The sequence below is a fragment of the Cavia porcellus genome, unplaced genomic scaffold (genome assembly GCF_034190915.1).
Source record: "Cavia porcellus strain 051 isolate PalLab524CR breed Dunkin Hartley unplaced genomic scaffold, mCavPor4.1 scaffold_23, whole genome shotgun sequence".
Classification (NCBI taxonomy): Eukaryota; Metazoa; Chordata; class Mammalia; order Rodentia; family Caviidae; genus Cavia; species Cavia porcellus.
Window position 1 is genome coordinate 20,273,004 of NW_026947506.1, and position 18,703 is coordinate 20,291,706.

The 18,703-nt window shown below is 45.5% G+C and overlaps 1 protein-coding gene across 1 annotated transcript; it reads right to left on the bottom strand.

Moving 5' to 3' along the window:
• Positions 1 to 281: 281 nt before the first annotated feature.
• On the bottom strand, positions 282 to 12,902 carry LOC100721425 (retinitis pigmentosa 9 protein-like). Its single transcript, XM_003470102.5, has 6 exons — positions 12,679 to 12,902; positions 10,150 to 10,180; positions 8,548 to 8,677; positions 3,903 to 3,994; positions 1,670 to 1,731; positions 282 to 829 (listed from the first exon to the last, which is right to left on the bottom strand). The coding sequence occupies exons 1-6, from the start codon at positions 12,825 to 12,827 to the stop codon at positions 631 to 633; spliced, it is 663 nt and encodes a 220-aa protein (XP_003470150.1). The 5' UTR covers positions 12,828 to 12,902; the 3' UTR covers positions 282 to 630.
• Between the last annotated feature and the right edge of the window lie 5,801 nt (positions 12,903 to 18,703).

The following is an 18,703-nucleotide window of genomic DNA, read 5'->3' on the forward strand; positions in this document are numbered from 1 at the left end:
CTGACTCGCATCACTTTTAACCCTTTCCCTGACAAAGAACAGGCTTGAGGGGAGGAGGGAAATCTAATTCAATGCAAGTGGTAATGCCACAGGCCTGTTGGACCTGTCATTGAGGCCCAGGACCAACAAGGAGCTGCCAAGAGGGCTGGGCTCCTACCCAGACACTGGTAGTCTTTGTGGTAGGACTTCGGTAAAAAGAAGCATGAGTGTTCATGACCAAAGTATCCTTAGTTTTTACATGTGGACGGTGCACCTGGAGTCTTCATAAATCAATGACTATGTTTGAAAAATAAACCACAAGCTTTTATTGTCCTCAGCAACACAGATGGCCAGGTCTGAAACTGTGGGACTGACCCACCTCACTAGGGGGCGCCCTCCAGGCCAGTGCAGGCCCACAAGGCCACCAGGGGACCCTGGTCCTGCTGCTGCCTATGGAGGCTGCAAAAGATTCTCAGCTCTCCTGTGTGACAGTAGGGAGGCCTGGTGCTGGGGAATAGCTCAGCGTCCTTCAGGCAGCAGTGAATGTCCCCACAAACCCGATGTCCCCTCCCAGCCACTGGCTCCACCACTCTGTGTGTCCCCTCTGCCCAGGCCGGTGCCGGGGCAAAGGTGCTCGGCAAGGCGTCTGCCTCACTCAGAGTCTGAACTCTCACTTGGCTTGGAAGACTTTTGCTTCCGCTTCTTCTTCTTTTTCTTCTTTTCCTTCTTCCTTTTCTTGTGCTTCTCCTTCTTCTTCTTCTTGTGTTTCTCTCTACCCTCCGAGGACTCAGAGCTGCTCCCGTCCTCCTCTGAGGTGGAGTCTGCCAGGAGCTGTTTCAGCTGCTGGATCCTAGGTGTGCAAGATCGGGCAAAGGACTCTGAGTTTCCACGCCAGTCTCCTCAAATGACTACAGTAAGTACTGTGGGGGAGTTGTGATCAATGACCTCACTATACACAGTACTTATTTTCATTGTCCTGATACCTCTCCATGTTACCAGAGCCCCTGAACTGTGATTTCTAACAGGCACATGTACTGAAGTTCCCTCACTGCTCAATCTACCAGTCATTACCCCCTGAAGAGCTGCGATTCCACGCAACCAACCTGAAAACAACTCCTCCTTCTGAACTCTCTATTTAATCGTATCAAAGAATAAATTTTAACAGAGAACACTTATAATCCCAGCTCTTGGGAGGCAGCCGAGGAAGGAGGAATATTTGAACCCATGAGTTCCAGACCAGCCTGGGTAACACAGCTGACTTTCAAAAAAAATCAGGGCTAGACATGTGGTTCAGTGGCAGAGACCTTCCTAGCACATGAAACCCTGTGTTTGAGCCACACACAAAAAAGTTCAGATCTTCAATAATACTGGAGAGGAAAAACTAAATCACCTGAAGACTAAACTGCACACTGCAAGTAGATCCCAAATGTTGGTGGTCAACTGAATTCCAGTGGCACAAGTATGCCTGGCCACGCTCACTGCTGCACCCAAACCCTGCAGGAGGATAGGCGCCTGCCTGTTCTGCTCTAGCTGCCCATCCCCAAATTGGCCTGCACACCCATGGGTCCCATGCTTCTCGCCACTCTCAGCTCAAATCTTGGTTCCAAAACCATTTGCTTACATCAGAATGGTTGTTCCAAATCCTATGCAGTTTAAGAAAAGGCAGACCTTATTACCATCAGGACCTCACCTCACGTCCTTCTCATGTCTTTTATTCTCCCGAATGATGTCGTACATAGGATCTTCATGTGCCTTAAAGGTCAGAGAAGGGTATAGTTTGGTTAGGCTTCATGGATGCCAGTTAAGTAAGAAATATATGTCATCAAAACAAATGGGGTTTTTAATTGCTTGATGTAACTTTATACGTAACAGGTTCTATTCATTTTTTAAGAGTTCCATCAATGTAAACTCATTAAGGCTACAGAAGGAATTCTCCAAGTAGACAAATACAGGGAGTGATTAAATAGGCTTCAAGAGGGAAAAGGCTAGATTTAAAAATTTTCAGTATTTTGGTAATTTCTACAAGAAACACGTACTTTTTAAACAGGTACTTGAGATACTTTGCATAAAACAGTGGAATGGTCCTAAAGTAAGACAACAGTCAAACTAAGAGTTATTGGATAATTATTGGATAGATAAGAGATAACATTAAGTGAAGCAAATGCGTTCCTGATACGATGATACAGAAGGATGATTCATCCCCATGCACGTGTTACACATCCAAATAAGTGTGAAAATGTACACGTAATACGACCTGATCCCACTCTGAAGAGGCAGGCAGGAATGGACCTATTGGTAAAATCACACTGTGAGGCTCCCATTTAGTAAGGCAAACATGTTCTTACATCATTTAGATGATTTAAAGTGGCTTTATATGTAGAGGAAATGCCAGGCAAAGTATCTCTAGTACCTTCTTAAAAAGTAGGGTTTCTTGGGGCTTGGGATTTAGCTCAGCAGCATAAGCACCTGCCTTGCAAGCAGGCGGTCGTGAGTTCGATCCCTGGTACCGATAAAAAGAAAAAAAAAAAAAAAAAAAAAGTACGTGTTTCTTTTAAAAATTACCAAAATATTACAAAATTTTAAATCTAGTATTTTTCCACCAAGACATAATTACTATTAACATTTAGTATGTGGTAGGGCCTTGTAGTGCATGCCTGAAATCCTAGCATTTTGGAGACTGAGGCAGGAGGATGCCACAGTTTGAGGCCAGCCTAGGCCTCAGTGAGCTCAAGGCCAGCCTGAAGTGCACCATGAGACCCTGTCTCAAAAAACAAAACACAAAGAGCCATTTATTTATTTCCCCCAGTCACCATTCATATTTTATGAAAAATATGAATCACAGTCCATATATATCACTTTTCCCTGTATGAACATTTTCCCATAACATTATACATTCTTCTAAAACATAATTCCTAATATCTAAAAACTTTCTAAATTACAGTATGTTGTTATGCTAAAATCCTGTGTCCCATATTACTTTATTTTTTCTTAGTCTTATCAACATACAGATGTTAATGTTAGGCCTGCAAGGGTTATATCCGTATCCAAACTGTTAGCAGTTGGATCACTAACTTAAAAATGGGTGTTAAGAGCCAGGCCTGATGGTGCACATCTGTAATCCCAGCACTCGGGGGGCTGAAGCTGGAGGATCTTTGTGAGTTTGAGATCAGACCCGGCTACAAAGTGAGCTTAAGGCCAGCCTGAACTGCATAGTGAGACCCTGTCTCAAAAAGACAAAAAAAAAAGGGGGTGGTGGTGTTAAAAGTTTTTAAGATTTATCAACAAACCATGTTTGATACTACTTGTACAGACATTTTACCTTCATTCTCCTAGGTCCAGAATTGTTTTCTGATCAAAATGAAAACATAAAACTTGAAAAGTCTTAAATATTTGGAGGAGTCTGTGGACTCATGAGATATCCTAAAAACCAAGCAGCCCAGGCCCCAGAGCAGAAGCAGTCACTGAGCAGTGAGCCACCACCATATCCTCTGGGAGGGGATTCTTTCAAAGTGAGGAAATGACAGATTGCCTTACTGTCATCTAGGCAGGAAATACACATACACTTCTACCTTAAAGGAGGACGCCAGTCTTTAGACAAAAACTGAAAAATAAAAGCTCTGACTTTAATCATGAAACATGACTTTTTCTTAAATGAGGGTTGAACAGATAACAGACTGTTTTCTTAGGAAAAGAATCATTGCCCCCTGGATAGAAGCACACAGTTCCACGTGTAGTGTAGGTTTTCTTGTTTTCAACGTGTAGTTTTTTGTTAGCACTGTCACACAGATGCATCACAGAGAAGTTAGTATCGCAAACCCTGGCCAAGGGTCTTCGGGGAGCGAAGGTAAGGTGTAGAGTGTGTGCTAACTCACCAGTGGTCACCATCTCCAAAAAATGTAAAATGACACCTCAGGTTTACTCACCACTCTGAACTGTTCCAGCTTTTGGTTGCCTTTGATAAAGAACGGGCATTCTTTGTCACCTGTCCGGTGACCATACCGTTTGCAACGCCAACCTAAAAACAAAGAAAAACAGAAATATTTCTACACAGTAAGAGTTTCACTTGAGAGGTCATTTCAGTAGATTAAAGTTTTTCTTCGTTAGCCTTAAACTCTGAAAGCAAATGCAATCATTGGATTGTTTCCGTGTACATCACTGACTACTACAGTTGGAGGAATATTCCATCACCATAGCTTCTTCTTTCTCAGGTTCAATCAACTACTGTATAAATCTCCCATCTTCAAGTAAACAAAATTACCAGTTCTCTTAAAATGTTAATGCCATCACAGTGCTAGAATAGGAATAGGAATGCTAGAATAGGAAAACTGTCCTGTTTGAAGAGGTTTATAACAAGAAATAACACAGCCCTGATGAGGGAGTGTAATGAAGGAATATATAAACACGTTTCAAGACAACATAGAGAAATGACATCTTCAAGGTCAATGATTATGGATATCAGGCATTGAGCTCTGGAAAAAAGGACCAAGGATGAAGTAAACTTCTTTCACTTGTGTTCATTTGCCCAATTCCATCTGGGTATGGAGCAAATTAGACTGTTTGAGAACAGTGAGCTGAGTAAGAATGTGCGTTCAGGTACTGATCAATGTCAGGAAGCAAGAAGAGAGATCTCGGTAAGATCAGTCAATTTGGCTTGTTTTGGCAACTACAGAAAACTTGTACTATATTGAAATGGAAAGAGAGCTAGGCAGAGTGGCACATGTGTGTGATCCCAGCTGTTCAGCAGGCTGAGGCAAGAGAAGCACAAGCTGAAGACAGCTGGGGCAATTTAAAGGAACTCTGTCTCAAAATTGAATTAAATTAAAAATGACTGGGGGGATAAAACTTGAATGGTCAAGTGCTGGCCTAACATGTGTGAAGCCCTGGATTCAATCCCCAGTAATACAAAAAACAAGAGACATTTCCCTTTCTATTTTTATTGGAGGGTAGATGCAGGAATTATTAAAAGTCTGAGGAAGCAGCATCTGTCTCCATATTGAGGCCAAGCGGACATGAGAAGCCATGGAACACTAGGTGCAGATAACTAAGGGATATCGTTTCTGCTCAAAATTGTCTTCTGGTTAAAGGGAGGATGACTGCTGCAATCCCAAGCACAGTCCACAGCAAAGTGACAATGCAAGATATAAGTCATACAGATTCTCAGGCCCCTCAGGAATACTGATAAGTAACTTGGGTTTGAAAAGATGTGCTAGGGGCTGAGGGTACAGCTCAGTGGTCGGTCGAATGCTTGTCTGTGTGTGATGTGAGGCCCTGGGTTTGATTCCCCAGCACCATAAAGAAAGAAATAATAAAAAATAAATATGCACCGCCAGTGCACAAGGTCTGGAGTTTTATCCCCAGTGTCACAAAATATAAATAAAGATACACTGCTAATTTATGGACAGATCAAAGTTTCAGAATCAATTTTCTACTTAATCCCTGAGTTCCTGAACTCAATGTGTGTGTGTGTGTGTGTGTGTGTGTGTGTGTGTGTGTATGTATGTGTTCCCGGGGACCTGAGTTTAATCAGGTCTATATGATGTGGTAGGAAGAAAGAAGAAAAGGCTATTTAGGATCCAACAGCAGAAGTATTCTACCTTGGAAACTTTACAACAGGTGACCATAGGCACACTACTTGGGTCCCCCAAGACCTTGAAAGGCACAGTCACAAAGATGATGCATAAGCATCATGAACTGTAATTTAACTGGTGGACACTTGCTCAGCATGTGCCAGGCCCTGGGTTCAATCTCCAGCATTGCAAAAGAGAAATGTAAAATCCTGAGTGAAATACAAACTACATTTCAATACAAAACAGTACTGGGGACTGGACCCAGGGCATTCACACTGAACTATGCCCTAGGCCCCTTTTCTTTTTGTCTTTTTCCTTTTTATCGGTACCGGGGATGGAACTCACGACTGCCTGCTTGCAAGGCAGGTGCTTATGCCGCTGAGCTAAATCTCCAGCCCCTCCCTTTTGTATTTTTTGAGACAGGGTTTTGCTAAATTCCCAAGTTGCTCAAGCAAGCTAAGCTTCAATTCACCATCTCTTGCCCCAGCCTCCAAGGTCCTGAGATTACAGGGCAAATTGTTTAAAAGAAAAAAATTATAGACCTCTAGGTGATGGTAGGCACCCATCTGCTTTCATCTTCTTCCATGGATTCCATAAAGAAGATGAGGATTCACCTAAAAAATGATATACCAGAGCAGGGCATGGTGGTGCAAACCTATTATTCTAGCTACTAGTGAGGCTAAGGCAACTTAAGTAAGATCCTGTCCTCAAAATAAAACATAAAAAATGGCTGGGATGCTAAGCACAGTGATGGATGCTTGAGTTAGATCCTCAGTGCTGTAAAAAACCTTTCGGTCCTCCTGTCTGAGCCTGGGATTCTGGGTGTGTATCACCACACCCAGCCTCTGCAAAGGACAGTGCCAGGAGGCAGAGGCAGGAGGATTGCTGTGAGTTTGAGACCAGCCTAGGCTACAAAGTGAGCTCAAGGTCAGCCTGAAGTGCATAGTGAGACCCTGCTTCAAAAAAAAAAAAAAAACCAAAAACCAGGAGGCAGCAGAACTGTGGGCGAATGGTGCCACTATCCTTTGGGCTGCCACACTGAATGCTACCACCAATGGCTTAACGATGGAAATTGTTCTCAGTTCTGGAGCTCAGCTTTCTGAGAACAGAGGACCAGCAAGGCAGGTCTGTGGCACAGGTGTGGAATGGGGTTTCTTCCTTGCTTGCAGATGACGGTCCTCTCCCTATCTTCCCATGGCAGACAGGAAGGGGAGAGGTCAGGGCTGACAGAGGGAAAGGGGGATGAAGACTTTCTATGACTTGTTTTTTAAAGACCACTAATTGCATCATGATAGCCTCATTCGCATAACCTCACCTAACCCAATTCCCTCTCAAAAGCTCTATCTCCAAATATTGTCATGTTAGAGATGAGGACTTCAGGATATGAATTTGGGAGACAGGAAATTCACTAAACTCAAAAATACTGTAGTATTAATTTTGGGATGGGGACATTATGCAGGATAGAAGGAAAAGTAATCTGTTTACTCTGACTTACCTCTCAATATAACATACTAAATACCAAAGCCTAGGACATAATTACTGGGAAAATGAGATATGTAAGGGTACTTGCAGAATGAGGGCAAATGCAAGAGTAACATTCTCATCTTTCATTGCATGGTGTCAAGAAATAATGTCTAGTTGACATGCTGGGTGTTACTGTACAGATCTAAAATATCCCCTAGAAGTCTCTCATGTTCAGAGTAGGACTTTCCTCTGAAGGTGACTGGATCATGGAAGTGCTGGACACATCAGTGGATTCACCCATCAATGAGTTCACAGCTCACTGTGCTGTGAGGAGGCAGGGCTGGCTTGGAGTTGGATCATGGGCAGGTAACCTAGAAGGGGTTCACTGTTGTCCACAGCTTCTCCCTTATCTTGCCCTGCTTGTTACCATACCGTGAGCAGCTGTCCTCTGCTAGGCCTTCTACCATGGTGCTTCTGTTGTGGAGCCAGCCAGGTGTGACCTGACCCACTGAAACCGTAAGCCAAAATAAACTTCTCCTTTAAATTTCAGACATATTTTGTCTCAGCGACAGAAAAATAACTAATATAGACAGACATCTTGTAATCTCAGCTACTTGAAAAGTTGAGGCAGGAGAATTGCAAGTTTATGGTTCAATTCCCAGTACAGTGAAACAAGGGCAAGAGAGATGGTGGGGTGGGGGGAGAAGGAAACCAAGCCTAAACCTAAAAAAAAAATATATGTATATACAAATCAAATTTAAAAATCAAAAAACAAAAGTTTTTTGTTTTTGTTTTTTTTTTGGTACTGGGAATTGAACTCAGGATCTCACTAAGCTACATCTCCAACTTTTTAGCACACACAGAACCACCATGTGCCTTGCTGATATTTTTCTCATTTTAGATAATCTCATAAAAACAAACCCCTTGAAGTCAGCCTGTGACCCGCCTCATGCAGGGTGTGGTGCTTTCCCACTTGTATAAAGATGAGCAATCTTACCACAAGCTGGGACAGCCTGGTTCTGGCAGAGGTTATCATATAGGAGTCTGTGACACGAGTCACACACTGTCCACTCCAACTGCCTCTATCAGCCCTGCTGAGAAGGCAGTTACACAGGACCCTGCATGGCACAGACCAACTTTATATCAACCAATGGAAAATGCTTTGCTCTGTGTAGAGGGCCTCTGTACTCCTGAGGGGGTCTGGTAACACAAGGAAAGCACTATTCACACCTCTGACAGAGGGCACCAAGAAGGCCAGGCACAGGGACCTGCTGCCCTGTGTTCCTACCCTGGTTACATCCTCACCGTGAGTATGCTTCCGTGCAGGCACCTTGGGCAGCCTGGGTCCAAAGGAGGACCTTGGATGGGCACAACAAGCCAGGAGTCTAAACTGTGTGATGCCTCCTCCTCTAGCCATGGACACCATGCCTTGGCTATGACATGGACCCACAGAGGTCACAAAAAGGAGCAAATGCATCTTCCTGGTGTACGTGTGACTGATGTGTAATGAGCATTCCCAGAGCCCCGCCACACTCACACTGCATCACTTTGACCTCCTTCCCCAGTGGCATCCAGAGTCCTTTCGTGGGTGCATGTGCCAGGAACTCCCGGGCGTGCTCGTTGCCTGGCACGTCAGGGATGCAGTCTTCCGGCTTGCTCTCATCTTCCTGTGTGGGAGGAAGAGTGGTTAGCAACCTAGGCTAAAGCACAGGCTTGCTCCTTCCTATTCAGAACCCATGGCACCTGGCCTGCTCCTGGGCTCCTCCTGTCACCCCCTGAACCAGAAAGAAAGGCAAGTCATGTCTGACAGGAGAGGTGAGGGGTTAAGAGGAAAGGGCTACACCAAAAACACAGCTGCCCTTCACAGAGGCAAGTTACTAATGAAGCATATATCTGTACTCCACACAGGAAGGACCTGTGAGCTCCATATTCTTATGTGCATTAGACTCCAAGAGCTGGGTGTGGTGCACACCTCTCATCTCAGTGCTTTGAGAGGCCGAGACAGGAAGATCACAAGTATAAGGCCAGCCAAGGCAACTCAGTGAGACCCTGTCTCAAAAATAAAAGTCAAAAAAGGCTGGAGATGTTAGTTCAACGTGAGTGCCCTAGGCTCAATCCTCATTACTACTAAAAGAGAAAAGGAGGGTCAGGGATTTAGCTCAGTGCTGTAAGCACCTGCCTGGCAAGCGCAAGGTTGAGGGTTCAATACCAGGACCAAAAAAAAAAAAAAAAAAAAAAAAAAAAAAAAAAAAACAGAAAAACAAAACCAAAACAAAACTGGAAGATCAAAAAAGGGTTCACAACCTGCAAATCTGTGGGGTCAGCCCAGGTATAAAAACTAACACATGCCATTTTCTCAAACAATGGAGGTTGTAAATTATGTTCTAGCAGCTCGCTATGCCTGAAAGGTCATGGTCAGGCAGTCACCACTGAGTAACTGCACTGACAATTCAGATGTTTCTCCCTCTACTTTTTGATTTTTTAAAAGTTCCTATGAGTAATACAATAATACTAGATGAGCTGGGTGTGGTAGCACATGCCTATAATCCCCACACTCAAGAGGCTGACCCAGACATATGGCCATGAGATTGAGGCCAGCTGTGGCTACATGGTCAATTCAAGGCTAGCCTGAACCACATAGCAAGATTCTGTCTCAAAACAAAACAAAAATCAAAAAGTAAATACATTCACACTCAAAATAGATTTTCATAATCTTTTTTTTCCTTTTAAGTTGAAAGGTTCCTACAAGAGGAGATAGATTTTTTTGGCTTCTGCTTGTGACTGCTGATCCTCCTGTGCAGCAGAGCACATGCTAGGGGTCACTGCCCAGAGGCTGCAGTGGTGTCTGGGCCTCCTTAGGGGTCACTGTCTGGGTCAAGGATCCTCGAGACCCCAGCATGGTAGCCTGAGAAATTGGGGGGCAGACAAAGAAAATGGGTGTGGAGCCCAGGACAGCAGGCTGACCAGATGGACACCAAGGCCCTCGGCGGCGCCTGTGTGACAGCTGAAGGACAGAAGTGGGGGGGGGGGTTCAGAGCAGCAGGATCATAGCCTGTGCACTCCCGTCATTACTCAGAGCAAGATACTGTGTCTACAGCACGAGCAGCAGAACAGCCGAGAGTGCAGGCATCACACTGACCTTGATCAGCCCAGGGGGAGGCTTCTCATAACTGGAAAACAAACACAAAACCAAAACTCCATCAGCCAGGTTGGCAGGGACACGGGCACACTTCCAAGCATGAAAGTAACTTCTCTGTCAGAATGAAAAGGATATTCTGTAAAAACTTAAAAGACTGCACTATTATCACTTAAAACAGACCAATCATGCTAATCCGATGTAAACAAACTGATACTATTCTATCACAGTCTGCAGAGATCTAGAATTTAATTTACTGAAAAAGTCAAGTATTGTCCTAGCACACTGATTTTAATTTGGGAAAAGGGAAAGTAAGAGAATCCAAGAAAGGTGAGGTAAGAAGCTGGTCTCAGGACATCACAGTGGCTGTCTGGAGATCCACCCAGCCTCCTGCCAGGCTCCAGGAAAGCGCACCACCACAGCTGGGAGCTCTACCACAGCTGGGGGAGCCAGGGGAGAGGCCCAGAGGTGGGATCTCCCAGGGTGAGGCCTGCTCCTGCTCGGATCTCCTTCCCTACCCCATGCCTTCTATGTCAGGGTTCAGAATGTCCCCCAAGGCTCATGTGTTCCAGGTGGGTCTCATGGAAGTGACTGGATTGTGGGGGCTTCACATTCATCAGTAGATTTGTGCACACGAATACCTGGCTGCCTGTGCTGGAGGAGGAGGGGCTGACTGAAGGTGAGGATTGGGGGTGACCTGAAAGGACATGCCCTTGTCACCAGCTCTCCCCTTGCTATCTGCTGGCCACATGATGTGTGCCACTTTTTCTCCTCATTCTCTCCGCTAGGCCATTTCTGCCTTGGAGCCAACCAACCACTAACTGCAACTGTGAGCCAAAGTAAACCTCTTCCCTTAAGTTACGAGTACCAGGTATTCTGTCTCAGGAACACAAGAGTGACTGAGATACTCTCCACAGCAGTGTACAGGTGCCTGCTGAGTGCCCCATCCACAAGCCACAGTCAATTCCCTAAGATACCACGGGAGTACTGCAGCCCTGGCATCCGGAGGTTGCAAACCAGATCTATGCGCTGGCTGCCCTTCACTTTCTGCCCCTCTGCTGAGACAGGCTGAAGAGGCTGCTAAATTTAATTTGTCCAAAGCTTTTGCTGTAATATTTTGTTTGATAGGCTAGCAACCACCATCACAGGCCAACAACACACTTTGTGAATTCGTAACCACGAGGGATAAAGCAACTTGTGCCAGGGCACAGGCCAGGGTAAGGCTGCTGTGGAGGTGATGAGCTGCTGCCAGTCACTGTGTGCCAGCCTCCGTAGCAAGCCTTACCTGCACACAATCGTTGGTGTAGCTGGAATCCAAGAATAATTATTCTAGTACGTTTGTCACTGGTGTGGAATGGAAGACCACACGAATACTTTACAGAGCTTGAACATTACTTGATTTTGTTACAGGTAGCATTCTGAACCCAGCTTTTCCTAAATTTTTCCTACCAAAAACATCGCTCATTTATTTGCTTTAAGAGAGAAAGAATGGGAGTGGTGGCACATACCTATAATCTCAGCACTCAAGAGGCTGAGGCAGGAGGATTGCCCCAAGTTGCAGGCCAGCCTAGGATACACAGTGGAGTTCAAGGTCTAGTCTGGACTTTGTAGTGAGACTCTGACCCAAAAACCAAAGAGAAAAGAAAGAAGAAACGAAAAACCAAAAGAAAAGAATAAGGAGGAAGTGAGGGAAGCAGGGGGAGGGAAGAGAGATACCTAAAGCAAGCTACAGAACTAAGAATGTGGTTCAATAATTTAGCACTTAGGCCCTAGGTTCAATTTCTAGCACTCCCCAAAAGTGTGCATGTGTGTATGGGGGGCTCGTAAGTTTTGACAACACCCATCGAAAGGAAAACTGTGCACTTGGGAGGAGAAAAGGAAGCTGGCTGAGCAGCTCTAAAATAAGAGACTAGGCGGATACTAAAGCCACATTCTCGTGTGTTGATGCCTGTTGATGCCATGTGGTGGGTGCCCAATTAACTCTTAAGGAAACATCCAGCCAGCGCTATTGGAGGCACACGCCAGTAGATGTCAAATGAAAAGAAACCGGGTTTATAGTTTTTAATCAGAGTCTTTAGTAATAATTCACTTTCTTCTTGAACACAACAACCAAAACACGACTGAGACCTGAACATTCCCGGTTGGCATATCCATTTGGAGCAAGCACTGTTGACAAACTGCAGACAGACGAACAGATCTGAACAGCTGCGTTTTGCATAAAGAAACGGACATCAGCACGGCACTTGTGCTCGGCAGTGACGCGCCAGCCTTGGGCCCCAGAGGTCCGAGAGGCTCGGCGGGGAGGACCCGCGGCGCCCACCCCGAAACGCCCGCCGCGGCCCTCATCGCCCTGCGTTCCTGACGCAGACCCCGGGGGGAGCGGGCGCCGGCTCCCCCGGCCCAAGCGAGGTCGCACCCGCGCCTGTGGCCTCTGCGGCCCCGTCCCTGGAACCCCCGAAGTCCTCGGTTCACTGCGCGGCCGCAGGCCCCGCCGCCTCCCGCCCTCGGGGCCCGCACGAGCGCCGCGCTCACAAGTGCTCCACGTGCCGCAGCTCCCGCAGCTGCTCCGCGTCCCGTCGCCGCCGCTTCTGCTCCTGGCGCCGCCGCAGCTCGTGCTCCGGCTCCCGCGGCCGCCGCGCGCCCCCAGACCCCGCGCCGCCGGGCCCAGGCCGGGACGACATCGCGGCCCTGCGCCCCGCCGCGGCCGACACGGCACCGCCTCTACGGCGCGCGTTCCCGCCAGCGGGCGCCCCCTGGCGGAAGATGGCGGGGCCGGGAGGCGGTGGGGCGCGAGCCGATGAGGGGAGAGGGGGCGGGGCGAGAGTGGGAGAGGCGGGATCTGAGGAAACTTCCTGGGGCGGGAAGGGCGGGGCCCCGTAGGCGGGGGTCCTGGCGTGCGGCCTGGTGGGAGTTGAGCGTGGCCTGAGGGGCTTCCTGGGGCCGGACGCACGGGCCGGGGGGCGGAACGTGAGTTGGGCGGGGCCTGGGCGGCTTCCTGGGTCACCTCCCTTGGTGGCCACACCCCCCGCTGGCCCCTCTGCTCCTTCGCCCTCGGGAAGATTATGTGGTGTCAGCCACCCCTGAGTGACGCGCTTTGCTGTTACGGAGTAGTAGGAGTCATCCATTTTGGGAAGAAGGCAAGGCTCTCCATGTAAATACTCTCGTTTTCCTGAGCATGGGATCCAAAGTTCAAACATAGTATATACCATATTGACCATGGTTTGGGTGCTGCTGGAAGTGAGTCAAACCCTGAATAAGAATAGATCTCATCGTTTTTGCCCCCAGGACTGGAATGGAACCCATTTCCTCACGGCCTGCTAGGCAAGCAATGTAGGATTGAGCTATACCCTAATCTCAGAATTATTTAAATTTAAAAAGCATAAGGGACTGGGGATTTAGCTCAGCAGCATAAGCGCCTGCCTTGCAAGCAGGCACTCGTGAGTTCGATCCCTGGTACCGATAAAAACGAAAAAGACAAAAAAAAAAAAAAAAAAAAAAATTTAAAAAGCATAACTGCTTGCCTGGGGATGTACCTCAGTTGTAGACAGTTTCCCTACCCTGTGCCAGGCCCTGAGCTCAATCTCAAGAATCAACAAATTACATAAGATAAAGTATACCTGCTGATGCTATCTTGATTTTATAGGCGGGCAGGCACAGAGAAAAAAGTGACATGCCCAGTGACCCACAACTATTAAACCCTGAGGCAGGATCCAGAAGTGTCAGGATGTATATTGAAAATGTATCTGATTTGTGGAGTTATGCTAGCTGTTGAACATAATGAAATAATCCACAAAGAAGGTAAAAATAACAGCACAGAGACATAATTGCCTTAAATGTGGTATTCTCTGTGGTTAATACCTGAAATATACAAGAAACTTTCTCAAATTTAGGATGGAAATTCCAAGTGGATACACAAAAGCCATAAAGAAATGTGACAAAGTTCCACTTGGAAACACACTACAAAGTTAGTGATCAGAACTTGGAAACCAGGCACAGTATGTTGGCATATATACCTGTAATTTTGGCACTTGGGAGGCTGAGGCAGGAGGATCTCTGTGAGTTCAAGGTCATCCTAGGCTACATAGTGAGTCCAGACCAGCCTAAACTACTTTTGAGACCCTGCCTCAAAAAACAAATGAAAGAATTAAAACAAAAAAACTTGGAAAGCAGGCTTCCGAGTGAACTGGCAAGTGAACCAACCTTTGCAGCAAATTTCCTAGACCAGTAAGTGGCCTGTAAAGATCTTTCCAGACATGTTTTGGCACCCTTGTCAAAAAATAATTTAGCCCAGACCAGGGACATAGCTCAGTGGCACAGAACCTGCCTGGCAAGCATGAGACCCTGAGTTTGATTTCTAGTACCAAAAAAAAAAGTTTAGCCACCTGTATGAGGGCTTATTTTGGGCTTTCTGCACTACTCCATTTCTATATGTCAGTGCCACACTGTTTGGAAAACTGTAGCTTTGTAGTAAGTTCTCAAGCCAGAAAATGTGATGCTCCCATTTTTGTTTTTTGTCAAGATTTATTTGGCTGTTTGGGGGTCTCTTGAATTCCCGTATTTCAGGATGGGTTTCACTATTTCTGCACAAAGCTTCATTGTTATTTTGATGGTTATTGCTTTGAATCTGTAGATGATTTTTGGTAGAATTGATATCAATATTAAGCTTTCCAATCTATGAGCATGAGTTATGTTTCCTTTTTGTCTTTAGTTTCTTTCCACAATATTTGTTCTGGTACCAGGAATTGAACTCACAACCTTGCACTTGCCAGGCAGGCACTGTGCCACTGAGCTATAGCTCCAGCCCTCTGTGATATTTTACATGTTTCATTATACAAATCTTCTACCTCCTTGGTTACAAAAACTGTATTCATCAGTATTTTATTCTTTTCAACACTGTTATCAATGGAATTACTCTGACAACTTGTTTTTCACATTCTTTGTTAGTGGAGTGTAGAAATACAACTGATTTATGTGGGTTGGTTGTGTAGCCTAAGATTCTGCCAAATTCATTGATCAGTTCCAACAACATGGCCCTAAGTTTTACTGAGGTTAGGGATAGTGTCTTAGTTACTTTTCTCATTATTGAGACTAAAAACCTGATATCCAAAATTAAAGAAGGAAAGGTTTATTTAGCTCACAGTTTATGGAAGTTCAGTCCATAATCTGCAGGCTCCAAGACAAGGTGGCACATGGCAGAGGGCCAATTGCTCATGGCAAAGAAAGACAGCAGAGGCCACAAGAGAAGGGTCAAACCCTTTTCTGTCCCTTATATTGATGCACTCCTACCCTTAATCCCAGCCCTGGACCATGAATCCATACTCCAGATTTAGCCACCTTTGAAAGCTCTCACCATGACTGCATGAGGCTTGGGGGGTGGGCAGCGGCATCTACTTATCCAGTGAGTTTCCTGCACAAGGCCCAGGGCGTTATGTAGTTTGAGCTTCCCCTCTGGTGCCAGGTGAGGGAGTGCATGCTTTTTAATCACCTTGTCCACCGGTGAGCCACCGAGGACAGTGGAAGTAAAGTCTGAAAGTTGTAAATTATTGGACCTTAAAACTGGGATGGCTGGGCACTGCTATGTGGCTGTTTTCTCCACTACTCATGGTGCTCAGGCAGGAGGACTGCTTGAGCCCAGGCTTGTGGCACCAGCATGGGAAACACAGACCCTGTTTCAATATAATAATAGCAGCAGCAGCAGCAACAACAATAATAGAAAAAGTGATAACAGAATCAGGACCACTTCAAAATCCAGTCCAGTTTTTTGATAGTGCAGTAATACAGTAATAGTCCATTTACTAACCAATGAGACAAGCAGGAATTCTTTCCCTGGTGGTTATAATTCTAAAATGTTATTTTCACCCATCGCCCCTTACGCCTGTAGCTTCAGAGCCAGGTGCAGGTCGTCTCTCTCCAGAGGCAGAGCAAGCATTTAGTGGGCCAGGGATGTGCTGGGGACACACTACACTTGTGCTCAGGTGCCTTGACCAGGCAAGAGGATAGAAATACCTTGTATTCTATCCTAGAGTACGCTCCTGCCTGTGATCCTCTCAATCTCCTCTTTAGCCCCCTTTTAAGGTACAGATTATTCTTTCTTGTTGTTCTGGGGATCAAACTCAGGATCTCACCCATAGTAAACACACAGTCTGTCACTGAGTTACACACTCAGCCCCAGGTTCATTTTTTTTTATGGTTTTTTTTTTTTTTTTTTTTGAGACTAGATGTCGCTATGTAATTTAGGCTGGCCTTGAATTCGTATGTGGCCCACATTGGCATTGAATTAGCAGAAATCAACCTGCCTCCACCTCCTGAGTGCTGGAATTATAGGTATACACTCAGAACCATGCCTGGCTCAAGATTTATTTTTTTGATAAAGTGCCTTTAGTGTTGGCCAAATCACAGTGGGTCAGTTTAGCTGTTTGTTGACAGATAAAAGGCCTTTCAGAATGAGCAGAGCAACTGCAAGCAAGACCAGGGTTTCTTCTGCTTGTATTGAACACCTTTCCTATTCTTTTGCTGCTAAGGCATATTTTTGAGCTGTTACTGCACAAATGATCTTTTTCATACTGGGGAAGCAAAAAAAAAAAAAAAAAAAAAAAAAGGAAAAAGTGGGTAAAAAGTGAAGATGGTAAAGAATCATGGCCAGGTTTTTAAAATCGGATTGGTCGTTTTCTTGTTTTTTGTTGTTGAATTGTTGTGACCTTTATACGTTCTAGAAATTAACCCCTTGTCAGTGGCATAGTTTGCTAATATGATCTCCCTTTCTGGAAGCTGGCTCTTACTCTGTGGATGGCTCCCTTAGTTGTAGTTTCCTTCCTCTTCAGTTTGATGTGGTCGATGTGTCAGTTTCTGCCGTGTTTCCGGTGCTTTGGGGCTTTATCCTAGCCAAACAATCCCTGCCCAGACCAATGGGCCTGAAGTGTTTCTGCTTTCTTCCACCAGTTTTATATCCTACGTTGATGTTTTTGATTCACGTTTTAATTGATATTTTGTATGTGGCAAAGAATAGGGGGGTAGTATCTTTCTTCTGGATATGCATATCCAGTTCGTTTCTTTCTTTCTTTTTCTTTCTTTCTTTCTTTCTTTTTTTTTTTTTTTTTTTTTTTGTCTTTTTCCTTTTTATCGGTACCGGGGATCGAACTCACGACTGCTTGCAAGGCAGGTGCTTATGCCGCTGAGCTAAATTTCCAGCCCCTATATCCAGTTCTTTTCAAACACCATTTATTAAAGAGACTGTCCACTATCCAAGATTCCTTCTTACTTCCTTGGCAAAAAAAAATTAAGATTGCTATAAATATGTGCATTCTTTTTTCCCTTTTCCTGTTTTCTTCTTCCCTCCCACCTTTTTCTTCCCTTCCTTTTCCACCCACCTCCTCTCTCTCCCTCCCTTCCTCTTCCCCCACCCCAGATTGAACCCAGAGTCTCACACATGCCAGCAAGCACTCTACCACTGAGATATACCCCAACCCCCTTTTCTTTTCCTTTTTTAATTTTTAAGATGGAGTCTCTATGTTGATCAGGCTACAAACTCCTGGGCTCAAGAAATCTTCCTGCTTCAGCTTCTGTAGCAGTTGGAATTTCAAGCGTGGGCATCAGGTCTGGCCGCAGAAGAGAAATTTCTGCTGCTTTTTGGTTTTTCTAAAAGCAGAATGAGGTCTGACTTTGATCTTCAGGACACAGAAAACAGTGGGTTTTCTCTTTCTTTGTGGTTTTACCTCCAAGCTGTGTGTATATTAACTTCTCATCTCTTTCCTTTCTCTGTTCTTTGGGCTGCACAGCTGAGACCATCTCAGAATTTCCCCCTTACCACCAATATAAGCAGCTCCAATAGAAACAGTGAACATCTCTTGTTTGTGTTATCTGTAAGTTCTTGTTAAATCCCTGGAATCTAAAATAATCATATGTATGTCATGTAATTATCATGTTTTATCTTTGTCTTACAGAGGACGCTGACACTTTATTTTTTTATTGGTACCAGGGATTGAACTCACGACTGCCTGCTTACAAGGCAGGTGCTTATGCCACTAAGCTAAATCCCCAGCCTGGATGCTGACACTTTAACTTACAAAGGTATCCAGACATGTATTGCATTTATCTTGCAATACACAGTTGAGTTCAACTGTTCATGCTTTATTTAGTATTTACTTATTTTGTGTTTATAAATGTGAGTGATGCCCTGTTTTCTCTACCTCTTTCTCTTTCTGCTGGATTAGGTTTGTTCGCAAAAGGAATTAAAAGGACTTTGGGGACTTATTTCAAAGTTTCAACAAACGTTACAGCCAATTGTGAGCCGAGGCTAAGCTTAGCACAGCGGGCATCCCTTGGCACCGGGTTTCCATCCCCGAGTCCTGCGCACACGGTCACGGGTGGGCGCCTGGGGTCTGGGTGCTGGGTAGCTCCAGGCCAGCGCGCTCGCGCCTCCCCCGACGGCGGCCCGCACCGTCCGTCCATCGCAGTGCTCTCCTTGCTATACGGAAACATCCTGGAGTATGCTGTGATGTGGAACCGCCCCCGTGACTAAGTTAAAAACAGTAAGCTCTAAATTTCAGCCCCGCCGCCT

Coding starts and splice junctions, on each gene's coding strand:
- LOC100721425 (XM_003470102.5), bottom strand. CDS start 12,827: ATGTCGTCCCGGCCTGGGCCCGGCGGCGCGGGGTCTGGGGGCGCGCGG. Junction 8,678..10,149: donor CTCCCCCTGGGCTGATCAAG/GTCAGTGTGATG, acceptor CCTCCCACACAG/GAAGATGAGAGCAAGCCGGA. Junction 830..1,669: donor AGACATGAGAAGGACGTGAG/GTGAGGTCCTGA, acceptor TTGCACACCTAG/GATCCAGCAGCTGAAACAGC.